At 40.9% G+C, this 24,058-nt stretch overlaps 1 protein-coding gene across 1 annotated transcript in view; it reads right to left on the bottom strand.

Moving 5' to 3' along the window:
- The window catches only part of agbl4 (AGBL carboxypeptidase 4), a 256,311-nt gene that overhangs the window by 117,604 nt on the left and 114,649 nt on the right, over positions 1 to 24,058 (bottom strand). The window contains exon 5 of the mRNA XM_069522085.1: positions 4,205 to 4,421. Within this exon, the coding sequence (XP_069378186.1) occupies positions 4,205 to 4,421 (217 nt within the window). The remainder of the gene's footprint in view (positions 1 to 4,204; positions 4,422 to 24,058) is intronic.

Here is a 24,058-nt window from a genome sequence, read left to right as displayed (position 1 = left end):
TCCATTAGGGGGAGAGACGTTGGAGATGGTTTCAGGAGAGGCAAATATCTGAATGTCCACTCGAGGGCAAAGTGGACTGGACCAGGAATGTTACAGCTCTCACAGGAAGGTCCAGAATATGCGCTTGTTTTTGGGAAAGCTCCAATCCTTCAACATTTCGTAAACATCATGGCTCCATGGGGTGGAGCTGGACCCTATGCATGTGGTCGTCGCAGAGCAGAAGAAATCTCCTGTTCACTCGGGCCAACCCTCAACAGTGTTCTGGTTGGCCCGAGGAGCAGATTCAGCAAACTTGTAAATGTTTCTAATCACTTGCTGTATGATGAGAAATTGTAACAACTATTTTCCTGAAGATATCAATAGTTTTTCTGATTTAAATTCTGTAAAACTCTTTGATCAATTGTTATCGAATCATACAATGAGCTTTTATGTAATTATGATTTATCAAGGTTGTGTGAATACTGACTTGTCTACAGACCACAGCACACCTACAGAAGTGCTGCCAAGGCCAAAGTTTCCCATGGTTGTGACAATATATTTGAAAAGGTTAAGAGAGGATACAGGACTGAGTTGATGGAGCAGGCGCAGTAAAGGTGCAACCAAACATCTGGTCTGCTTCAGACTTAAACCTCAACCCTGTAACAGCCAACAGGTTGTTGACTGAGGACCTCAGATGTGAAGCGCGATAAAGAGACAGCAATTCAGTGATATAGTTGTGGGCCAGGCCAACAAGTGTGTTGAGTAAATCTTAGAAATCTGTAATAAACCAATGTAAAGACTTTAAAAGAGCAATGTGATCCCTTAGCTTGTTGTTTTGTTAGTGTTTTAGTTCTGTGAATTATTTTGTGACTCATGCCAGTTGTGAGATCAAGACTGTAATCTACACGTGAGGAAATGAAAACATGCACAGTGGATGGAGTCTCCGGAGCTCAGAAATGAACAGATTTTGTCAGTGTTCCTTAGATGATAAAAACAAGATTGGATGACATTGCTCGTTTGCAATTCAAAATGAACACAGCCAGACTTTTGACAAAAGGCTCAAGAGGACTGTGAATGTGTGGGTACAGGTTGTATGGGCCAATGGTAAGAATTACACACTTGAGTAAAGCCTGAATTGAATGTGTAGTTTTAAAGTCAGTTGTTCTATAGGGTTGAAACACTATTGGATCTTTACTGGGAGATGTAGCTGTGAGTCATCAGGAGCAATCATTAAAAACAGTGACAATCATTCTCTTTTCTCTTTTTTCCACAGAAATGTTCAATGTCATCCTGCTCAGTGACAAGAAATAAAAAAACGTGATAGGGAGAATCAGGGGGTAGTGTAAAATGTAATGTTGATGGGAAAGTTAATTCTCTGAATAGGTAAAAATTGACTCTTATTCTACAGTCTCCTCTGTGAAGAGAGGAAAAGGTGAATTTAGAGGCTGATCTGAAAAATTATATTGAAATACTCGTGGACTGCCCTTTTCATTCGTCCCATACTGTTACATCTCTCTCCTCCTGTCTCTGTCCTTCTGTCTGCAATTCCCCATTAAACAGACAGCAGCTCAATTTAAGTGACTTCTGTTTTAATGTAAATTAGACATTGAATTAAAGTCAATTCATGCCCTGATTTTTTGAAGCTTAATTAAGACAATAGAAATTCTTAGACTTAAACATAAGCAAACAGTACCTCACGCAACAAGATAAAGAGAGCTGGAGGTAAACATCAAAACCAGCCAACACTATTTACAGTATCATGTAGGCTGAAGAGCAGAGACTGTGTTAAGAGGAATACATTACAGAAAACAAATTAGTCAGCAAGATAGAGGAGTCCCTGTGCAAATAGCCGCGGCTGTTATATCCATCCTCATGAGATAACTGTGCCCATTAGACGGTTAAAGTTATTGTGGTGTTGCTGCACAGGCTAAGCTTCAGAAATGGCAGCAATTGGTCTTCAAACTATGATGCAGACAGAAAGCTCTCCTCATCTCTTCCCCTCTGACCTGCGTGAGTGTGGGTGTCTGTGTGGGTGTGTGGGTGGGGAGGTGCACATGTGCACAAGATAGAGAGGGGGGAGGGTAAAGACAGAGAAAGAGATATGAGAGGGTGGGGCCGGGCTGTCTGCCACCCAGGCCCAGAGAACATAAAGAGAAAAATACGGCCATAAAAGCTCTCTATGACTATGAATACTAATACTGACTCTGTGAGCCAAACCAACCAAGTCTGTCCCCTCTGCGTTCCTCTCTGTCTCGCTCAGAGAAATGATGTGATTCAAAATAAGGTGAAAATAGCGCTCTGCATAGGCACCATTGTACGGCTTAGGACATTTACACCATGTTATACACAATATAGCAGCAGTACAGACAGAGAGAAAGGAAATAGCAGAAACAGTTGGACATGTACTGAGCCTTTGCTTGTTGGTCTTTGAATAGGTGAGGTTTTTTTTTTAGCTATGTTGTGATGTTTTCTACACTGATGTAATTTTTAATCTTATTAGTTTTGCTGTTTAATGACAACAGGATGTATAGTTATTTGAATTATTAACAGAATTGAGAAAGTGATTGGTAGCAGTGTTAGTAAATCAATGCATCGTCGTGTCTAAAGCGTTAATATGAATTTTTGTTGTTGGATTTCTGTCCACATGGGCCGAAGCAAGTTAATGTGCTGCAAACAAAAACACGTTGCTTTCTGCAGTGGAATTTATCCTTCACGTCCTGCTTCCTGCACGCTCTAACGGGTCTCTAACGGGTCTCTAACGTTATCACATCTGACCCGGACAATCTTCTGCGTTCTTCATATCTGGAAGGAAATGTCTGGATAATGCCAATTTTCCTGAGTTCATCTCTAAAAACTGCTTAAAATGGAGGTAGATAGACATACCACTGATTTTGATACTCCTTGTTGGAAGGTTAACATCAGCTCATTCACATTTGAAACGAAAAACAAATCATGTCTAAAGTGGAAAAAAAAAATGACATGAAGTTATTTAACCATACATTTAAATATCTAAACGTATCTAAGTAAACACACTGTAAATAGAAACCAACGTAAAATAAAATAGGACAATACACTAAATAAATAGTATTAAGTATTAAAAATTCAACACTTTATTAAACCATGATGTTAAATCCACTGTATTTGCAGCATGAATGCCTGATGTTTCTCAAAGCATGAAAAGGCCAACTATCGATTTTTCCCCCATTTCAAAACAACATAGTGTGACAAATCTTCTCAGCTTTGTGGTTGGCTGCACTGTAAACGGATACTGTAAACCAGTTACTCTCTTTCTGTTAGCTCGCAGAGTAGCTTCTCAAGAAGTGTGTGCAGGCCAAGTGGTTGATGCACCATTTCCATTAGTATATTTCTTATGATTAATAAAAAATATTTGCTGTTCCAGCCACAGGGGTCAAAACTCAGATCTTGAGGATAACAGGAAAATCATGTTTCCATTCTCCTTTAAAATATTTTACTTTTACATTTAATCATTAGTAAAGTACCTGGTCTTGATATATGATCAGTATTAAAAACTTAAATTTAGTTAATATTGTCATTATTTTTTTTGTTAACACATCATTTTATTTAGCTTTTTTTTTATTTTCCACTTGTATCATCAGCTGTTTCCATGCTGTGGTTTTCACATTTCTAAAGTCCTTTCTGTATTTTTTTTTTGCTCAGTTCCTCCCTGCAAATACCTGTACTTTCATGGTTCCCCCTCGCAGCGAGCTTTCACTGACAAATGTTGGAGGACAGAAGAAAAAGTGGTAATCTCTCAAGCATTTCTAATGAGTTTTTCTCCTACAATTATTTGATAAGAGCAGACAAGACTAGAGGCAGCATGTATGATACACTAGCTGCGACTGCCGAGGTGAGAGCTCTGCTGATTACACACAGTGCCATTTACACATAGAAACACACACACACACACACATATATGTACACACATAAGCATGCACACACCCAGAGGCCTATATGGTCCGTCATCTTAGAGTGCAACACTCCTAATAATAACATGAGAGGCTGAAGTTATGACTGGCAGGCACATTTAAGTTACCAATGTAGGTCTCCTTATGCTGAACACACACACACACACACACACACACACACACACACACACACACACACACTCCCTCTACTCCTTACAACCCCTGATCCTCACCACAGTTCAACTCTCGCTCCAGCCACAACCACACACACTACCCCACTTTCAACACAGACTACTTACAACACTGAGTCCCAGTTGCTCCCTCTGCAGGTAGGGCAGGTTCCTGCGCTCCAGGCTGGCCAGGTAGTGCTGCAGTCTGGAGTAGGTGTAGGGGTAGCAGTAAGCAAACTGGTAAACATCGTCCTCTCTGTCGAAGCAGAAGGCGAAGGACATGACGTAGTTGCGCCGGTGGTCAGGGCAGCGGTAGTAGTACACGTTTTTGGCGGGGAGCCTCTGCCTGCAACAGCAAAGCACAAACACATCATGGAGACATTACAGAGGTCAGTTACAGGACAGATCTTTTAATGAACAGTGCACTGCAATTTTGCAGTAGGAGAAAAGTGCAGAAGCAAAAACAAGAGTTATACAGAGAAATGACAAACAGTTAAAATAATTCTCATCAACTTTTGTTTGTCGTCTTCCAGGGAGGAAAAAAATGAGGACATAGGGATAGAGCGGGATGTCCCTTGGTAAACATCCGCCTGGAAAATCTAAGAGATAGTTATCTTATATATACTGGAAGGGTAAATGTTAAAACAAACCAAAGAATAATCATAATTTGTTTATTTTATATTTTATAATTTGCATTTGCCTTCACCTGCCCAAACTCAACAATTCTCTAATTAAGTATCCAAAATAAATAAATAAATACAATCTGAAGATAGATTTGATTTAATCCAGACTGAACTATTATTCATCATTAATCACAACCTTGCAATAGTACATTTTTCATAAAAACACCCCAGTTCCCATTTATCATTTTAAGCAAACCCAAGCAGGAAAAAAATAACAATAAACATCGCAAATAGATTTATAATAAAAAAGGATGTGAGCAGCAAAACAATGTAAATTAAATTACAAAGAGTGAAAAATTATCAAGTAATGTGATAGATTCAAAAGCAAATTAACTTAATTACTTAAACATCGCTCTCTTCCAGAATTACTGTGTATCCTCAAGGTATGTGATTGTAAGTCAGCAATGTGGCCAATTGGTGTGTGTGTTTTAATGGCACTACTTTCTAAATGACCAAATTAGATTTGAACCTCGACAACTATGACACTATGGTAATATATGAGAGCTTTTGCATAATGTTTTCGGAATCGCAATCTGAGTGAAAAGCAGAAAATGTGATTGCAAATAGTTTATGGGCTTTAAAACATGACTTTCATGTTTTATTCATTATAACTGAACTTGTAAGTGTGTGAGCGATTCTCAGACAGTAAATGAAGTGATGGACGAGTAAGAATCGAATCTGTGTGGGTTTATATTGTGTTTGTAATGTGTTGCATGCTTTCGTTGTGTGTGCTATTTGTGAACTGAATTGTGCATCGCATGTTGTGTGTTGTATGCTGGGTCCTGGGCTAAATAAAGCTGGCATGAACGATCACTGGGGTCCAGGACAGTGAGAGTGCATGTTTTCTTTTCACACTCTTGATCTGTCTGTCTCCCTCTTCCTCTATTTCCTCATTTAGCCCTCATCCACTGAGACATGCTGACAAGGATGTTGCATGCATGCAAGTGACTGCCTCATTTCCCTCTTCCTCTTTCTCCGCTTTTCCTCTTTCCTGTTTTTCTCCAAATCTCCCGTCTTGTCCTGTCACTCACTGACTCCACCTTGACAGTTTACGTGAGGCCGACCGAGCATCGGGGAACAACAGTGCTGCCGAAGCAGCTCTGGCAGAGGAGAGAGTGAGGATAAAAGCAGGAAGAAGATGAGGACGATGAGTGATTGGTGGGTTTGGGGTGTTGGGAGCAGGAGAAAGGTGGAATAAGGAGATAAGGGGAAGATGAGAGAGCAGAGCAATGGCAGATCTGGGCCTGATACAGAATATATATGGGAAGTGGTGGCGGCTAGCAGCGTAGCGGCTGTGTGATGGTGGTGCTGGCTACTGAGCTAGCGTCTCTGGCAACAGATTAGATGAAGATGCTATCAGGCCTGTGATAGGAACAGCACCTGATAATCAACAAACAGGACAGACTGCTTTACGCTAACTCAGACAGAGTGAACTTCTTTCCCTGACTCACCCCTAAAAAGGGAGGACAGGGAGGAGACGCAGGAGTTTTATGTGTTTGCTCAGACACCTAATACATCAGGTTTGGCTACAGACTTGCATAGAGATGCACAGCGAACACACCTGCGCGCATTTTCAAACACTTGAAGACGTCCCTGCAGGTATACAGAGGAAAACAAAAAGCTAAATCACACGGCCACTCTCAGACAGAGCGGGAGAGGAGAAGAAAGGCAGGGCTGATTATTCCTTCAGAGGAGGAGAAAGGAGAATGTATCTGCATGTGGCTATCTCAGCAGAATACTAATGCAGGCGGTGGCGAGCTACCACACCCTGCCTTCCCACTGGACCAAGCTTAGCAGCCCAGTCTTAGATGGACAAAGGAGGAGAAGATAAGGTTAATCTTGGGAAAAAAAATGACATGGAAAGTAAATTCCTCAATTTTTTATCTAGCATGAATATTATTCCTGAGACCGCATGAAGTTTAAAGTAGAGGATAGTGTGAATAAAAACTGACAAGGACAAAACACCCCTCCACATGACACGATTGCATACGCATATACATACCCCCCACCGCACACACCCACACACCCACACCCTGGCTGTGCCAGACCTCTGAGGTGCAGGTTAATTAAAATAAGATGACACCTCACCTCTTTACATATTTGGCTTAGTCCGTCCACACAATCCCACTGATCTCTGTTTCTCTTTCTCTCAGCTGCGTGACCTTGCCGCAGACTGGAAAAGTCCCGCCTATTGATTTTAATTACTGCTGCTTGTCCCATCACAGCACTGTAGTTATAGGCCAGAGAAAATAGCTCTGTGACTTTCTTATGGAAAGAGAGTGGCTGCAAGGCCCAGACCACAAGCTAAGGAAGAGGCTGTAACTGCTTTAGGTACCACAGTCACGCACACAAATATATAAAAAAGGACAAAATCTTCAGGACATGCACACTAATGCACACAGTCCCTTTGGTTTTTATCTAAGCGGTGGCTGCTCCTGCTCGGCAGCTGGCAATTTGTTTTATCTAAATGGTACCTCCCTGTGCTTCTCCCCTGCCCATCTCTTGACGTGGTACAGTGCCGTCGCTCCCAAACAGAATTATCACTGCATGGGATGAGGAAAAAATGGAGAAGCTTCCCCCCAGATGATAACGCACTCACACGTGGTTTTACAATTCGGTGATTACAGAGACAGAGAAACACAAACACACACACATACACAAACAGCAATATGCAAACAGTCGCAGGCTGAAACAACATGACAAATTCAAACCCTGTGTGAGCTTCATCAAGGTCATTCCTTTAAAAGGGACAAGTTAACTTCCAGTGTCTCATTGCAGCCTTACAAAATGAGGAGAAAGAAGCTAAACAGAGGAACTAAAACACTGGACAAAGACACAAAGTAACTGACAAACAGAGAAAGAGACGTGAAGATTCAAAGTCAAAGGGACAAAACAGGGACAAGGGGAGAATGACAATGGAGAAGGTTTCATGGAGAGCTAGCAGGCGGCCTTCGGCGAGGTGTCACTGCTTGCCTGGGCTTCTCTACATCTGAACCATCGGCAGCGACAAACTCCCGCTCTGATTTTGACGGCGCTGGTGTCTCTCTGACATCCTGAGATGAAGGCCTTTAAATTGGTGGCTTTCATACAGGCGACATCTTGTCTATATTTTCAATTCAATCAAGCGTAGAGGACATGCCACTCACTGCTGATATGAGCTCTGCCACAGGCAAAAACGTACAGGATCATACTCACAAGGCATGTGCGCACACACAAGAATGGTGAGCTCTGAGTATTCAGAGCATGCTCACACACACACAGACACAGACAGACACACAGACACAAACAGACACATACACTGATCCACTCCCTTTATTTCATTTTCTGTCTCTGCGTTGTCTCTTTCAGCCATCAAACGTTCATCTTGCCAACTGTTAAATGTCGTCCAATATTCCCATATAACTGTCAGGATCCACGGCTCCCGATCTAATTTAGGTCCATAGTTGGTCCGTTTGGCAAACATCTGACTTTGAATGACATGTTTCTTTACTCCCTCTGTGTTACCATGCCAATAATTGAAGAGGCAATATTTCTGGGCACTCTAAAATGACGCCAGATGTTACATAGGCTCATTGTTTTTAAAACACGGCACAGTGTTCTCACTCTGCATACCAAGTCAAGCAGAAAACAGCCTCTGAATCATCTGAGGAGCGTCAACCGTGTGGCTGCTTATATTCGTGTGCAGAGAGGTGAGCATATGTGCATGTGTGCGAACATGACAGCAAACACTTTTTCAGGCATCCATCTTTTTCTAATGCAAATCTAATTGCAACAAAGCTTTCTAGAGACACTGTTACTAGGCAACCTGTGCTTGCTTTGTAATATGGTCGGCATGCTGTATATTATATGTGGTGGTATATTTATTAATCTGCAGCTTCACGAGAACATGTCTCAGTTTGGGACTATATTAAACGACAAGAGAAGAGAGATAATCACATGTGCAGTGCAGGAAGTCATAGACAGAGTGTGATGTGATGTGTGTGAAGTGTGGCAGCGCTGAGGAGACACTTAGTTTATCACCATTTTCCGAGGTACACCCTAACTTTCCGCAGCAGTGTTTGAGTGCAGGCGTAAAGTGGAGAAGAAGCACATTACAACTGGAGGCTGATGATGTGAAATAGCTGGGATTAATGCCGCCGGTGGAGCCCACTTGCTAGCAGCGGAGAGGTTTCCCAGGAGGCAATAACACTTGTGAATTATGGGACTTTCCTGTAACGAGATAGCATGGACTCGCACACCTGTGGAGACAACGGGCCGTTAGCACCTCTTCTCAGGTCAACAACAGAAATCTGATGAGGCTGAAACATGACGGCGTCGGACACTCTCCCCTAATGGCTGCATCAAAACACCCAGAAGGTCCACTTCCATCAGACGGCCTTTTAACCGCTTCCTGTAAGAGCCCGTCTTTAAAACCGGGTACCTCGCCGGTTACGATCCCATATTCACATATTTTACAGGCAAATTTAATTAGTTAATTTGTCGCAGGATTGGCAGCCTTTAGACTGCAATGAAATCCAAGGTGAGTTTGCCAAAGCAAGTCAGTCAGTATCACATCACATCATATCCACAGTGCTTCACCTGAGTTCAGATTATGCAGCGGGCGTAAAATAGGAAGTTATTTCCATAAAATTCTGAAAGCAGTCATAAATCTTGGAGTCTCATCTAAATAAAACATGTTGTTTACAGAAGTAACCTGGTTTGTTCTGCTGATATGTTTAATACAGGGGGAGTGGTCGAGTGTGTGGTTACACGTCTGTTTGGTTGTGAGTTCTGCCCTTGAGTTTAAATCTGCATCTCTTCTAGTCATTCATCTCTTTTTCCTGTCACCTTCTTCTCATATCTTATTTTACTTCTCAGTCTTATTTATTGTTCAATTAAAAACAAAGTTGTCCTGTTGTTAGTGGGAGAGTACAGACTATGTTAGTGTACTACTACACCTCTAACTCCAAATCCTAATCTGCTTCATTTATATTCTGATAATTCTGAAATGCATGAGATGTACAGCGCTTATACATTCACATGGGATACTTTTATCACCCCTGAGGTGGCACACACGTGGAATAAATACACGAGGATTTGCAGCAGCTGCTCTAACTCAAGCACCCTGAGATAGTGGCAATGGGGAAAACGTATTAAACATAAAATTATTATTCACTTTACTCTTTTTATTATTTTTAAGTGAAGTTGTCGTCATTAAATTTCTGCTGCAGTTGTTTCTCATTTTAAGACGTCTGACTGATTATTTTGAATAAAATCTGAAAACTTAGTTTGTTTGAATCTCAAATAAACAGAATAATTCTTTAAGTTGTTGTGAAAGATATTTTTAATGAAGAGTGACATCACTGAGCAGTGTGACAGGGCAACGTTGCACCAGTAGAGGGCCACACCTTTGAGTGAGTGCTGACCTGAAAAGATGTAAAAGCAATTCATGGAGAAAAGTCTGTGTATTTATAACACTTTACTTTTTCTGTGATATGAGTCTCATTTTCATGACCAGACTATCGTAACTCTAATGTGACTCTTGAGGAGAAAAACAGTCCCATATTCACTTCAGAATTAAAGGTTAAATTGAAGCTCTAGATTCGATGTGAAAAACGACATGTTTTCAGTGTGAAGCCTGCAGTTTAGAGTCACCTCTCAGATAATCCTTGTCATGATCACCCTCACTAAAACGGTTCACTGGACTATGCTGTCAGCTTTTCCAAATCAATCCTCAAATGCACTAATAAAGTAAAACCTTCCCTCATATATATATCCCAGAGGGGTCTCGACTAGATTGAGCACGCTGGGTCTGCTGGTAGCCCGCTCCCCTGCGTCTTGTGGGGCAGCAGGGCAATTAGCAGAAAGCAGATGATCAGTGTGCCCTCGCCACTGTGGCGCCACTGGTCCCCAATGGGGCAACAGGGCAGGTGCACCTTTGTCTGGAATAATGGGGGCACATAGAAAATACACACAGGCAACCATAAAAAAAGAAAAAAAAAATCAAACACACACACACAGAGTAATAAATGATGATGTCAGCGTTAAACCCCTGGTGAGCAGCGGTGGTGTGTAAGCTGGTGGGAGTGAGTGGGAAGATAGGAGTGGGCTGTGTGTGTGTGTGTGTGTGTGTGTGTGCGTGTGTGTGTGTTTGAAGGGGAGAGAGGGACTGGCCATCTATGATTGTGTGATGCAGCATTTCCCAGACTGCAACATTATACTACCATTGTGTGTGTGTGTGTGTGTGTGTGTGTGTGTGTGTGTGTGTGTGTGTGTGTGTGTGTGTGTGTATGTGTGTGTGTGTGCTTAAGTGTGAACTTAATAGACAGACTGGAGCCAGACCAAGTCATAATAATGATGTGCCAACAGACCATACACATGTAAAACACAAAAGATACACACACGCACGCACACACACGCACACACACACACACACACACACACACACTTTTTTTGTTGCACCACTGTGTGTGGCTTGTGTGGTAGATGAGGGCCACATGTCACCTCAGAGATTAGAAGACATATAAGAACATATAAGATGTGTGTATGAAATGATCATACAGAAGACGCTACTCTATTTGCATGTGGCAGTGTAATAGTGATGTTTACACAATAGCACAGCAACTGACCAAGTCTGACATTGACTCTTCTTTCTTCCATGGTCTCATTCTTTCACTTTTCATTCAAATTTCAGGTGGATGTGAGATATCTGATCTCACTGTGTCTGACTTACATGAGTCAAGCCAGTCACAGTGTGTGTGTGTGTGTGTGTGTGTGTGTGTGTGTGCATTTGTGCGTGTAATAAGGTCACACAGAGTGATGAGATCATTCTCTCTTGAAACGTACTCAGTGGAAGGCAATGCAACACACATGACATATTCTGAAATCACTCATTAAATTCCACACAGAGATGAGCTCACCTCCTGTCGTCCATTACACTGATCAGAACGACTTTGTGTTGTGGAAGAAAAACCAACAGGTTGAATAATGCAGTGATGAGCAAAGTGAATAATAAATCATCCTGGAATCACAATCAGTGCTGCTGATTTTGCATAAAAGTTAATGTTACTTTTATATTATTACGTTTTAGTCAAAAAATATAATTTCACATTTTGTCTTGTCATGTTAAGGTAATGCAGTGTATTTTAAACTGAAATGTTTTAATGTCAACTCTGTTTATGTTTGTTGAACATCTGATGATTTGCTGTTTCCAAGACTTGTTATAAAAGCACATAATTGAATAGAATAAATGGGGGATACTGGAGTTATACTTACAGTGTCCCTAACTTTTAATAATGTTCAGAAAGTGTATAGAAATCTTTATAATATGTACAGGAGATCAGGAGGGAAAACAAGCTACACGATAAGTAGGAGTGACCCAATAGCCGAAGTGTTAGGGCTCATAACACATGGTCATACACAGGTTCCTGGTTCAATTCCAAAACAGCCAGATCATTAGTACTCTTTGTCATTCCCCTACTCTCAAACCATATTTATAATTTCTATTTCTTTTCTGTGAATTAAAGGCAAACTACCACTTAACACTTCAAAAGTGGGTGAGAAGCAACAAACCAAGTGAAAAAGATAAGTACTCTGAGGCTGTAGAGGTTCTGAACTCATTCACTGACCACACGATGAGGGGTGTTCCCTAGGTCACCTCTCCTGAAGTCAATCTACAGTATATGCAAAAAGTCCTAAGTGAATTACTGATGATGAATCTGCATCAGACTGTAGGAAGTCCTTTAATACATTTAATCTTACTGCACTACAACTACTGGTAATGTTGTATTTTATTATGAATGCCTTGTAATGCGTTCACTGTATTTCCTCCAGATAGTCAATCCTGTAGAAAATGTCTTTCAATGCTACACAGGCTGAAATGATCTATTATTTATTTTGTGATTTCTAGAAGTAATAAATTGATTCATAGAAGAATGAAATCTTAACTTCTATCATTTATAATTAATTAATGTATTAATTTATCTAATATATAAATCTGTGCATGCTATTAATAATGTTGTCAGAACAGAGTATGTATATCTTAACTGAAGGAGCAGAGAAATGTGTAGTACAGATTTTGTAGTTCTTCCTCAAAGAAGGAAAAGGTTTGGATACATTTTGCATTTAATAGTGTAGCAAGTCAATTTTTACATAAATCATCACCTGAAGTATTCCTGTTCTTTTTCTGATTGTCAGACAGTATCTATAACCAGTAGGTTTACAAGAAGGTTTTATATAGCAATTAAGTGGACTTGGAGCATGAGTGAAAGGTTTGGCACAGTGAACTAAAGCAAGGACCTAAAAATAAAACTCCTATTCTATTCTCTAAATTAAGAATTAAGAGTCAGAGCAGTGAGAAGTTAGGTCGAAGTTCTGGACCATAAATGAGGAATATTTGGTATAAATCAAGAATGAAAAGTTAAGATAAAAGACTAAACTAAAACTAAGTTTTGGTCAATGTCCTGACACGAGAGGTAGATTTGAGGTCACAGTAGAGTTGATCACCAGTTGCTGGTGGCATGATCAGCTCTCTCACCCTATGTTGTGTCTGTCAGAGGATCACTACAATTGAACTCACCTAAACTCTCGATCTGTTTATCTGGCCCCTCCCTCTTCCTTCCATCCTGCCTCTGCCTCCCTCTCCGTCCTCCCTGAGGGCTTTGCTGGCCTTGGCACAAAGATGCCAGCTTGTCTGCCCACATTTCCCCTGGTACGGAGGTGGCAGCTGGGGGCCTGGCTGCCCTGTCTGCCTTCATACTCCCCAGTATATATCACACACACACACACACACACACACACACACACTCACACTCACACACAAACAAACACACACACACACACACACACATAGACACACACACACACACATAGACACACACACGGAGTACACTCCACGTCCGCAGCCTGCAGCCAGACGGGTGTCACCATGTGTGTGCCAGGGATAACAGCACCCACAGGAGGGGAGGGCTGAAGGGAGGAAGGAGTAGAGGGTGAGGTGGAAGGAGGGAGAGGGGTGGGTGGATGGGCGCTAGGTCTCTCAGACAGCCAGATGCTGCCAATTAACTTCTCGGGCCGCCACAGGGCTGTAGGGGAGTCTAGCACCTGTACCAGCCAACTCCCTCACTCACTCACACACACACCCACACACACACACACACACACACACATATACACATACACATACACACACACACACACACACTTTTTGTTGCACCACTGTGTGTGGCTTGTGTGGTAGATGAGCGCCACATGTCACCTCAGAGCTTTGGAGACAAATCACACACACACACACACACACACACACACACACACACACACACACACACACACACACACACACACACACACACACACACACACATACACATACATACAAAACTGTATTACTGTATCAGCACGGCCTAAACAATCTTCTCTTCTCTTCTCAACAGGTGTGTATAGCCACAAGTCCATGCACAGTGACTGCAAACACAGAGACAGCTGTGCACAACTGACAGTGACCTCCTCGCTAAGAATATTACCCATGGATAAAAGCCTTTCTCCTCTTACTGTTTTTTACTCACTCGCTATATGTTTGTGTATGTGTGTGTGTGTGTGTGTGTGTGTGTGTGTGTGTGTGTGTGTGTGTGTGCATGCTGTCAGGCAGTGTTGGTGATTATACTAGACAGAAGGAATTACAGGCTATTACAGAAGAGAGCCTGTGGCTGCAGCAGCCAGAGCCATACTGCCCTTAAAGGCTTAGGGCTCTCAAAAAGCCAGCCTATTATTTCCACCACAGCACACAGCTGCTTGCTGAACATCAAAGATATAAATATAGAAAACAGGCATGAATCTAGGCTGTGATATAGTACTTGCATTTCATAGCATCAGTTGAAAGAAAACCCTTTTGGAAGGAAAATAAATATGTTTACTATTCTGTATTTGCCAGCAGGATAGTTGTCATTCACACTGGACACAGTACGTTTCAATATCAATGTGAAAATCTGGTGGCATTCTATATTTTTTCCTTTTGTCAAAAATCAAACATAAATAAAATATGTCCAAGGCTACTTTTTAAAATCTACTGTTTCCAGTACATCCCCATGAACTACTGATCTCTAGCAAAGATTAGGATTTAAATCATCAAGCAAGCAAATTTAAATTTTATACCCCATATTCACAAATCAGAATTTGTCTCATAGGGTTTAACAAGGTGCGATATCCTCTGTCCTTAACCCTCAACGAGAGTGATGAAAAACTACCAAAATAACCCCCCTAGTAACAGGGGGAAAAACTTAGAAACCTCAGAGAGAGCCACATGTGAGCGATCCCTCTCCACAGACAGAAGTGCAAGAGATGCAGCGTGTATCTGAACACATCAACAGAATTACAATATATAATAAAAGCAGTGATTTTATATTTTAATGGATTCAATTTCATCTTAGTTTTACATTTGATTTTACATGAATTTAACCTTCTGCTTAATGGGGCGATATTACCAAAAACCTATATCTATATTTATTCAGTAAATATATATCAGTCGATATTAATAATTATCACAGTAAATGTCACATTATTATCTGTTATTAGTTTAAAGACTGATTTTTGCTGTTGATTAAAGGTTGTAGTTTTAAACTCTTCAAACAAACGCTTGACAAACACTTAAATAATATTTTATAAACCTGAGGTAAATCAATTATGTGTTATAGCTTCTCACTGAGCTTGCACAATGCAAACGCATTATATCCATCTTCTGTCAGGATCTTGAAAGTTACAGTTTTAGAGTAAAGACTGATTTTCAGTCTGTGTGTTCCGGAGAACCATCAGCTTCTGCTTGACCACTCTGATCTGAAGAAAGACATCGTGGCTTCTCATGATCATTATATCTTAACAAAATGTGTCATGAGAAAGCTCTGAGATGTTCTATCTCAGCATTTAATCTAAAGAAAAGAGGATATTATTATAACTAAATCAGGAACATGTCAGCCTAACTCAAGTGGCTCCAGTGTGTCTGCACCCGCAGAAAATAATTCTTCTTTCACAAAGTTAAATATCATTGAGTTAAATATCTGTCATGGCTAAACATATAAAAACAACAGACACTTAAGTATAAAAAAAGAAAGAGAGCAACTGCTCTTTGGAAGAGGATGGATGTGTTGCCTTTAGTTTAAAACACTTGTCGATATGAGGCTCACAGTCAGAGTGAAGATAAATATTCTGTTTATCAAAGTATTTGTGAGAACTTGGGAAAAAAGTAGATTTCATGTGAACTGCAACTTTGTACTGTTCTCTAAATTAAAGACAGGTTTGATATAACAAAGGTATAATATAGGAATAAATCAGCGAATTATTCTGACACTCAGATAAAAACAACAACGGCTCCATTTTCACAGTTTACTTCACACACACACACAAGCACACACACACACACACACACACACACACACACACACACACACACACACACACACACGTGTCCATCAGGTGTGCCTGTTCTCTCGCTGTTCAGAATGACAGATGACTTGTCACAAAGCTAAAAGGGAGAATATTTTACTATAGATTGAAAGAGGAGGAAAAGAAGAGATGGGGGAAAGGGAAAAAAAGAAGAAGAAATTGCCCCATTACAGCAGAGAGGTAAATCATTCAATATACTGGAGATCACAGGATGGCATTTTCATTTACACACATGTTCGCGTGGGCACATGTATGAACATGATTCAGTCGCTGTCAGTGTTGCTGCAATTGTTCTCTTCTCTCTCTTCTCTCTCTCTGTTTCACACATATGCTGAAGCTCACATACATATATCCAGGCATGAGAAAACCTGAGAGGCTGGATCAATGTTGGGCTCTGGTGATTAGCCTTAATTGAGGAAAGAGGGCCATGGGAACAAAGAAACATTATGACCTTTTCCCTGTCTGTACACAACACACACTAATAAGACACATTCACATAATATCATACTGACCAGAATCTCCTAACTACATCAGAAGCCCTTTCTCATAGGAACGGTATGCAAATGGTCGGCACAGAGAGAAAAACAAACCTCGCAGATAATTGACTATCCTTGCCATGTTTTTGTGCGTGAATGGTAATTTTCACTCTCCTGTCGAGTGCATGCTGATCATTCTATCAGACAAAAAGAGGTACACGCGTGATGAAAAGATTGGCAGTGTTTCACATCCAGGTGTTGTGGAATGGCCTGTCTCTCTTTCTGTCTCTCAATCTCTCTTATTCCTCTTTCTTGCTACATCCTCTCTCTCTGCGTGTGTCAGTTTCTGACTGAGTCAAATACCACTTGTCAGGAGAATGCTGTTTGGACTGACATGAGATAAGAACAGTTATATGTTAGTCCCCACTGCTGCTAAACAAGGGAATAAGACTGTGGTGTAGTAATGCATGGACCAGTGGCAATAATAATACTGTGGCCTGATGTGACAGAATCCACTATAAACAAAGAACAGGTGGATGATAACATACAAACCAGGTGAAGAAGGTTACACTTCATAATACAGTTAATGATATACAGTATAATTGTGTTGTATGAATCAGTCAACAAAAATATGATGTAGAATCATGTATACTACTTATTTATACTACTGGTACTGTTTCTTTTCCCCTCTTATTATTCTTTAATGACCTCCTCCAAGGAGGCAATCTTTTTAATTTTTGTTTGTTTGCCCGTCTTTTGTTCTGTGAGCAGGATTTTTCAAAAACGACTAGCGTGGATCCAGATCAGGGGTCAGATCCAGGAATTTCTTTTTACTTTCTTTAACATTGCAAGATGGGGAGTTCTACATTTAGTTTTTTTCTCAGAGAATAATTCAGAATCTTTATGAAAAAAATCTGACATGTTTAGGGGAATGCTATTTATGAATGTGGGAAATTTGGATCAGATCCAAGTAAAAATCTTGATCTAGTGGCTATAAATGTTGTTTCAAGGGGACTGTTGGGACTTGGCGGAAGTATGAACCTTACTCTGTGCCATTTAAGTTTCTAATTTGTAGTTAACTACCTCGCTATGTTGAAGAAAGCAAAAAAATAAAAAATACAGAAACCAGCCCCTGATCCAGATCCACTCCAAAGTGCAATAAAAACTAGGAGAGACAGGAGGTTACAGTAACATTAACCTTTGACCTTAAACATCTTATCTATTCACCACAAGGCGTTCCTGAGGTATCATGCCTCAGGAACTTATAGATGTACAGATGAAGCGTCGATCTAAAACAAAATGCCCTCGTCTGTGTCTAGAATTGGCCCGCTGTAAAGGAACTATTTTCCTATATATCAGGAGACAAAAGTGTGCACCTATATGCTGAGAATATCTAAATGACTTCAAAGACATGTGTTTCAATATATATATATGCAGCATGTTCACAGTTTTATATTGGGAAGTGAGCATTGTCAGAAGACTTCTGAGCACAAAGCATCTTCCGGCAAAGTGATTGATGGAGGGCTACAGCTGTAGTGCTTCTGACATGCTATTTTCAATACGTGGTCAGAGTGAACAAGCACAAGTGCAATGTTCTGCCTTCACTGTATGTGTGTGAAGGAACAGGAGGTAAAACGAGAAAACACGTTTTAGTGTGTAAGGCTACGAGAATTTTCTATTTTTATCCATACAGGTGGTGTTTTCAGAATAAAAGCAAACTATCACAGGCAGTCACTGACCTCTTCTTGCTGTTCCTACAGAGTGGAAGGAAATCAAGCTAAACAGACAGAAAACATAGAAACAACTACATGACAGACTTCAGATCAGCCTCTGTAAGCGCCTTCCTTACAAATACAAAAACAAACCATCAAAACCTTCTCATCAATACAGTGCCGCTCTAAAATGAGCACACAAGTGAAACGTATTTTTAAACATATTAGATTAGAGTCATACTAATACAGAACCCACTGAAGGTGGAGGCTTATTGAAAAAAAATGTACAAGTGCAGTCTGCTGAACTGATATTGTTTTGACAATAAGATTCCCAAGAAATTTGTTCCTGCCTTAACAAGATGAGCACCTCTGACAAATACCAAGGGTTAATGCAAACACACCCCTGCCACACACATTGGTGTACTCTCTCACTTACTAACTGAAATACACCACACACACACACACACACACCCACACACACAGCGATTATCACCAAAGGTACGTACGCCTGCTTGTAGCGGTTCCCACAGGGAAACTAGCCGTACAGCTTCTCCACTCTCATTTTTCATTGTCTGCTTATGATGCCCCATGTGAGCACGCTGACTTTCATTTAACCCCTCACAACACACACGCAAACACACACTCGCACGCATGTATGATGCCGGCCCCTCCTTTCTGTCTCCATCTCTTTCTTTCTTTCTCACACTTGCTCACACACACACATTCACATGCACTTTCTCCCTACTCCCCAGTGTTTCACTGCAGTGGCTAAAAGAAAGCTATACAGGCGTGTCCACTACATGCTGCAGCCACACAGTGAGGTCACTGTGACTTATTACAACCACTGCATATATATAAAAGAAGAGAGGTATTAACACATCATGCAGGAGGTTTTGAAGAGTCAAACAATAAATCAAATAGTTGTCAGAGAGCATTTGCAAAAATGCCCAAGATGAAAGAAACATTTGTACTTGCACGTGGAAAGGGCCGGGTGACTTGCAGAAGAGCAGCCATGACACTGGTGGGCACACTTAGCACATTGCTAAGCATAATACAGCCAAATAAATTCCTATTTGGCTAAGACTCTACATATGCCTGTTTTTTCATTAAAGATGTCTGTATTACTTTTTGAGAAATTAAAAAAGATTGAAAGATGAAACTCAATAATGATCATTGCTACCTTTGTTGTTGATAAGTTACACAATAAATTGTCTTTTGAGTTACTTTTCATACACATACAGGATGACCTCCAATAATTAATCACGTAAAAAGTAAAAAAAAAATATATGAACATATATCCTGTATTTTATTCAAAGTTTAGTATGTTGTGCCTGGAGCAAAGACTGCACTTACTTCAGCTGCTCTGCTGCCCTTTCCCTGTTATCATGAAGTGAATGTGTTAACGTATTCTGGTGTGTTCGTTGCGTGTGCATGTGTGTACTGATTGATGCCTTCCAGGGCAGTAGCGTGATTGAAACACCTCCTCACCATAAAGCTGTCGTGTGCGTGATGGAGTCGCACGGTCATTTTATGCATCACACCTGTCCCCCTTCCTCCCAACGCTGACACCCAATCAAATACGAAAATGGGCATATTTGTTTTCCTGGCCTTGAAAGGGCTTTTGCGGAGGGTTGTATTTTTATGTACGTGTGTGTGTGTGTGTGTGTGTGTGTGTACATGTAAGTGTGTGTGTGTGAGTTGTGTGTGTCATACTAACTCACACATGAAGAAAAAAAGAAAGAAAGAAAGAGCAGTAATAGCAAATATAGCCTGTCCATCTTTGTTAAATTTTACAACCTATTTCAAAAACACACACAGCAAGAAATGGTGGAAAATAACTACTTAGTTACTTAATTAGTGGATTCACACATATATACTTTCACTTGTGTTCCTGAGATGTTGTATTCACAAGGTAAAAAATGAACTTTGTGAAGTCACAGCGACCAAGATCTCTGACCTTCCACATCTAATCCGTTCATCCTTGAATCAAATTGAACATTGGTACCAAATTTGAAGAAATTTCTTGAAGCCGTTCTTCAGATATAGTGTTCAAAAGAATGGAATGGAGGGACAGACAACACACAAATATTATGTATCTGGCCACTGACTGTCGGCTGTGTGTCCTTTTTTTTAATTCTAACATAGACGATTAGAATGAATGGGGAAAACAAAACCAGACTCTAATGTTGACATTTCTATCCTTCTGACTTTAAGGCATTTTGACAGATTATCGTATGATCCACCACTGTACTGACTCACTGTAAAATAGAGCAAACCTGTGATCTGAGAAACATTTGGGAAACCAGCCGCATATCTAAAAATAACCCTGAAAGGCCCCTAAAATAATGACCCTGGCTGGCTGCTGCAGTGTCTAAGGCTGGCAAGACAAACGACATCCATTCCCGCTCGGTGCCTTTAATCAGCTTGTGATAATTAACGCCACACTCCATTGGCCAAACAAATATCTTTGTCAAGGTGTTAGTTGCTGTACAAGTTTTCCTCCTGTTCTCATAGACAAGATAACAAGCAGTCTTTAATTGCCTTAATTTTGTGTAGTAGTAGTTTTATAGACTTTACCCTGTGCTGTTGGCGGCTCTAGTCACCCTTTGTTTCCCTTGCTTCTGTCTCTCTCTTTCCTCCCTTCCCAACAAGTACATAAAATATTTCATCATGTTGGTGAGCAGTGGTAGTGGCATCAGACTTTAATAAAGTGAATGACCTTGTGGGATTGCAGAGGGGATAGATTAAGTTTGCCTTCCCTACTGGCAGAGGCAGCCACCTCTGTGGGGTTTCTTATCGGGAGCTTTACTTAATTACCTGCTTTAATTCTAACATTCTCTAAAATGACCCCTCACCACGATGAGACAAGCTGTTTTAATTACACAAATGAATACGTCGCTTATCGGGCGGGATCAGAGCTCTCGTTTGTCACAGTAACAGTTAAGGATGCCGCTGATGATCACATTATCAGTGACTTTTTCGCCACACACAGAGGAAGGAGGCAGCCGATGCTATCTAGTAACTGTATGCCGTGGTACTGTAGAGATACGGAAGATTACAAAAGGCCCATTAGACATAGCCGACATGTCCAGTTAGTCACATTGTAACCAGATGAGTTTCGTAATGTAGCTATGTGTCCCATAATATGATAGTAAAAACTATTATGGCCGAAAGGTAGGGGAATTCGGATGAGTTGGGAGAGATAAAAAGTGGAAAAAGGAAAAGTAAAACTACACAAAAGAAAACAGAAAATATCCTTCACCAGCTATTCCCCAAGTCACTGACACTGGCCAGCTTGTTTATGGTAGTTATATAACAACATTTTAGAGTGTACAGAGGGTTCCTGTGCAGCACTGCCTGACCAAATTTAATGGGAGAAGTGTCAGAGAAACCATTATACCAGCAGGGGTACGCACAGCCCTATTACATATGGCTGCTGGCTGCTAATGTGTATTAGCAGGAGACAGAGGAAGCAAGGTGAAGATAAGTGATTTTGCAGAAGCTGGCTAAGTAGGACAAAGGAGGGAGGGAATGTGTTCAGGAGGGTGAGACAAAGAATGCCGATCAGCAGTGGACACTACTAGGACCAGAGTGTAAAACAATTTTTATTTAGTCATTCGCTGTGTAAAAATGTGAAGTGCAGGTTTAAATCTTAGTGCAAAGTTATCAAGACGCCACTGAGAGAGCTTGACGTCACAGGTGGACACCATCCGTCCATACGTCCGTCCATCCATCCACCATCTATACCGATTATACTTTGAAGGTCGCAGGGGTGATGGAGCTAATTCCAAGTGACTTTGGGCGAGTGGTGGCCTCCATCCTGGGCGTGTCACCGGCGTATCGAAGGACCAGCATAAAGACACAAACAGCCATCCACACAGGTGCCATGAGAACTTCGCAATGAAACGCCCTGGGTAGTTATGAAGTTCAAACCCAGAACCTTCTTGTTGTCAGCGAACAGTGCTAACCATTCCACCAACGCGCCACCCACAGGCAGATAATATGTCTGTTAATAGTCATATATTATTCTTGAGCAAGACATTGTTTGACAACTGTTTAATGTAGGGCTTTAAAAAAAGATCCATCAAAATTGCAAAAAACAACTGAGGATGCTGGAGCATCTAAGAACATCAACCACTAACACAAGGTGACAGAGGTATTTTCTGTCATTTAATTATTTAGTGAGAATTGAAGGCTGCTGTTGGCAGAATTGTGTTAGTTTGCTGTGTTTGTGTCTGTCAGCAGCAAAATTCACTGTATTTTTTGACAAGAAAGGGGGCACCTTGCTCAGCCAAGGAATCCCAATTGCAAAGAAAAAATATAGAGCAGGATGCCTCGCTGCCAAAAACATTAGCTTTCATTCTTTATTTAGGCCTTTGTCAAACTGTCAGTGGTACTTCACTGGCCCCACCACTCTTTTCAAGCGCTCACTGGCCAAGTTTTGCCACTCAATGCCAGTGGTGCAGAAGTGTGCTGGTATTAAAGGAGCGAGGAGGCACCTCAGCTTGTTCTTTGACAGCCCCCTTGAACTCTGTGGCCCCAGTGATAAAGAGGTTTGATGAGTGGGCAATCTCTGATTGCCAGCTGCTGGTCTGGCCAGGGGAGCTGGAAAGGTGCCAGACTGAGTGAAGACCCACTCCATACAAACAACCACACAAAGTGAAATGTGAATGTATGCTGACGCTCACACTTTGTTACTTGGCTATGAACAACCACAAATGATTGGCCCATACCTACACGCATACACACTCACCCGCTAGGTAAAGACAAAGCTTATATACAGTATTTGTACACTGTTCTGTAATGACCAACACACAACAAGCCTGACAGAGCTGATCAAATGCAAATAATCTCAACTTTAACACCAGTCCCATCCTGACATGTCCTGAAGGAGACTGGTGCTCAGTGCTAATTTCATCTGGAGTAGTCGCAGTGTGTGTGTATTTGTATTTCACTATTTAAATCCCAGGCCCACATCAAAAAATCATAACAAATTTGAATCCCGACCTGCTCACCACATATATTGAAAAACATTTTTATTTATAAATTCATTCATTGTTGCAGCCAGCTGAACAGAATGCATCACTGGGTCCCTATACTTTGACACTATAGATTTGTATCTCCATCGCTTATACTAGCTTACCGCTGTGCCTCGAACATGCACATGCCAGGCCCTCAGCCCAGAGATTTCTGCTCCTCATAAATATTCCTTCAAACAATATTCTGGCAAAATAAGCATCTATCAGAACACCAACTGAGTGATCCCCAAACCTTTTCTCTAGTACCAGCATCAGAGTGAAATAATTCAACATTACTTTATAGTTTGCCATGACATTTGGTAGACATTCCTGCTCCTCACAGGATGAACTGTAGTTCTTTAAGCTTTTTCTCTAACACCACCAGATCAAACTTTACCTTTGTCAACTTGATTCATGACCAACTGAATTCTATATTTTGTAATTATTAGCAAATTATGATGCAGCATGAAAAATAACCCAAAGATGGTTAACATGGTAAATACTATATTGTGACCTGATCATCATCATGTAAGTATTATCATTGTGAGCACGCTGGCTTTACAACTTGCTGCTAAGCTGTTAATCTTTTTCTTTAATTTGTGTACATCAGCTAGAACCATACTGATATGGATGTTTGGGGATGATGCAAATATCACTATATCAGCTGATATTTATATCAAAA

Source organism: Paralichthys olivaceus, chromosome 3 (genome assembly GCF_024713975.1).
Source record: "Paralichthys olivaceus isolate ysfri-2021 chromosome 3, ASM2471397v2, whole genome shotgun sequence".
NCBI lineage: Eukaryota > Metazoa > Chordata > Actinopteri > Pleuronectiformes > Paralichthyidae > Paralichthys > Paralichthys olivaceus.
This window is presented reverse-complemented; position numbering and strand designations above follow the sequence as displayed.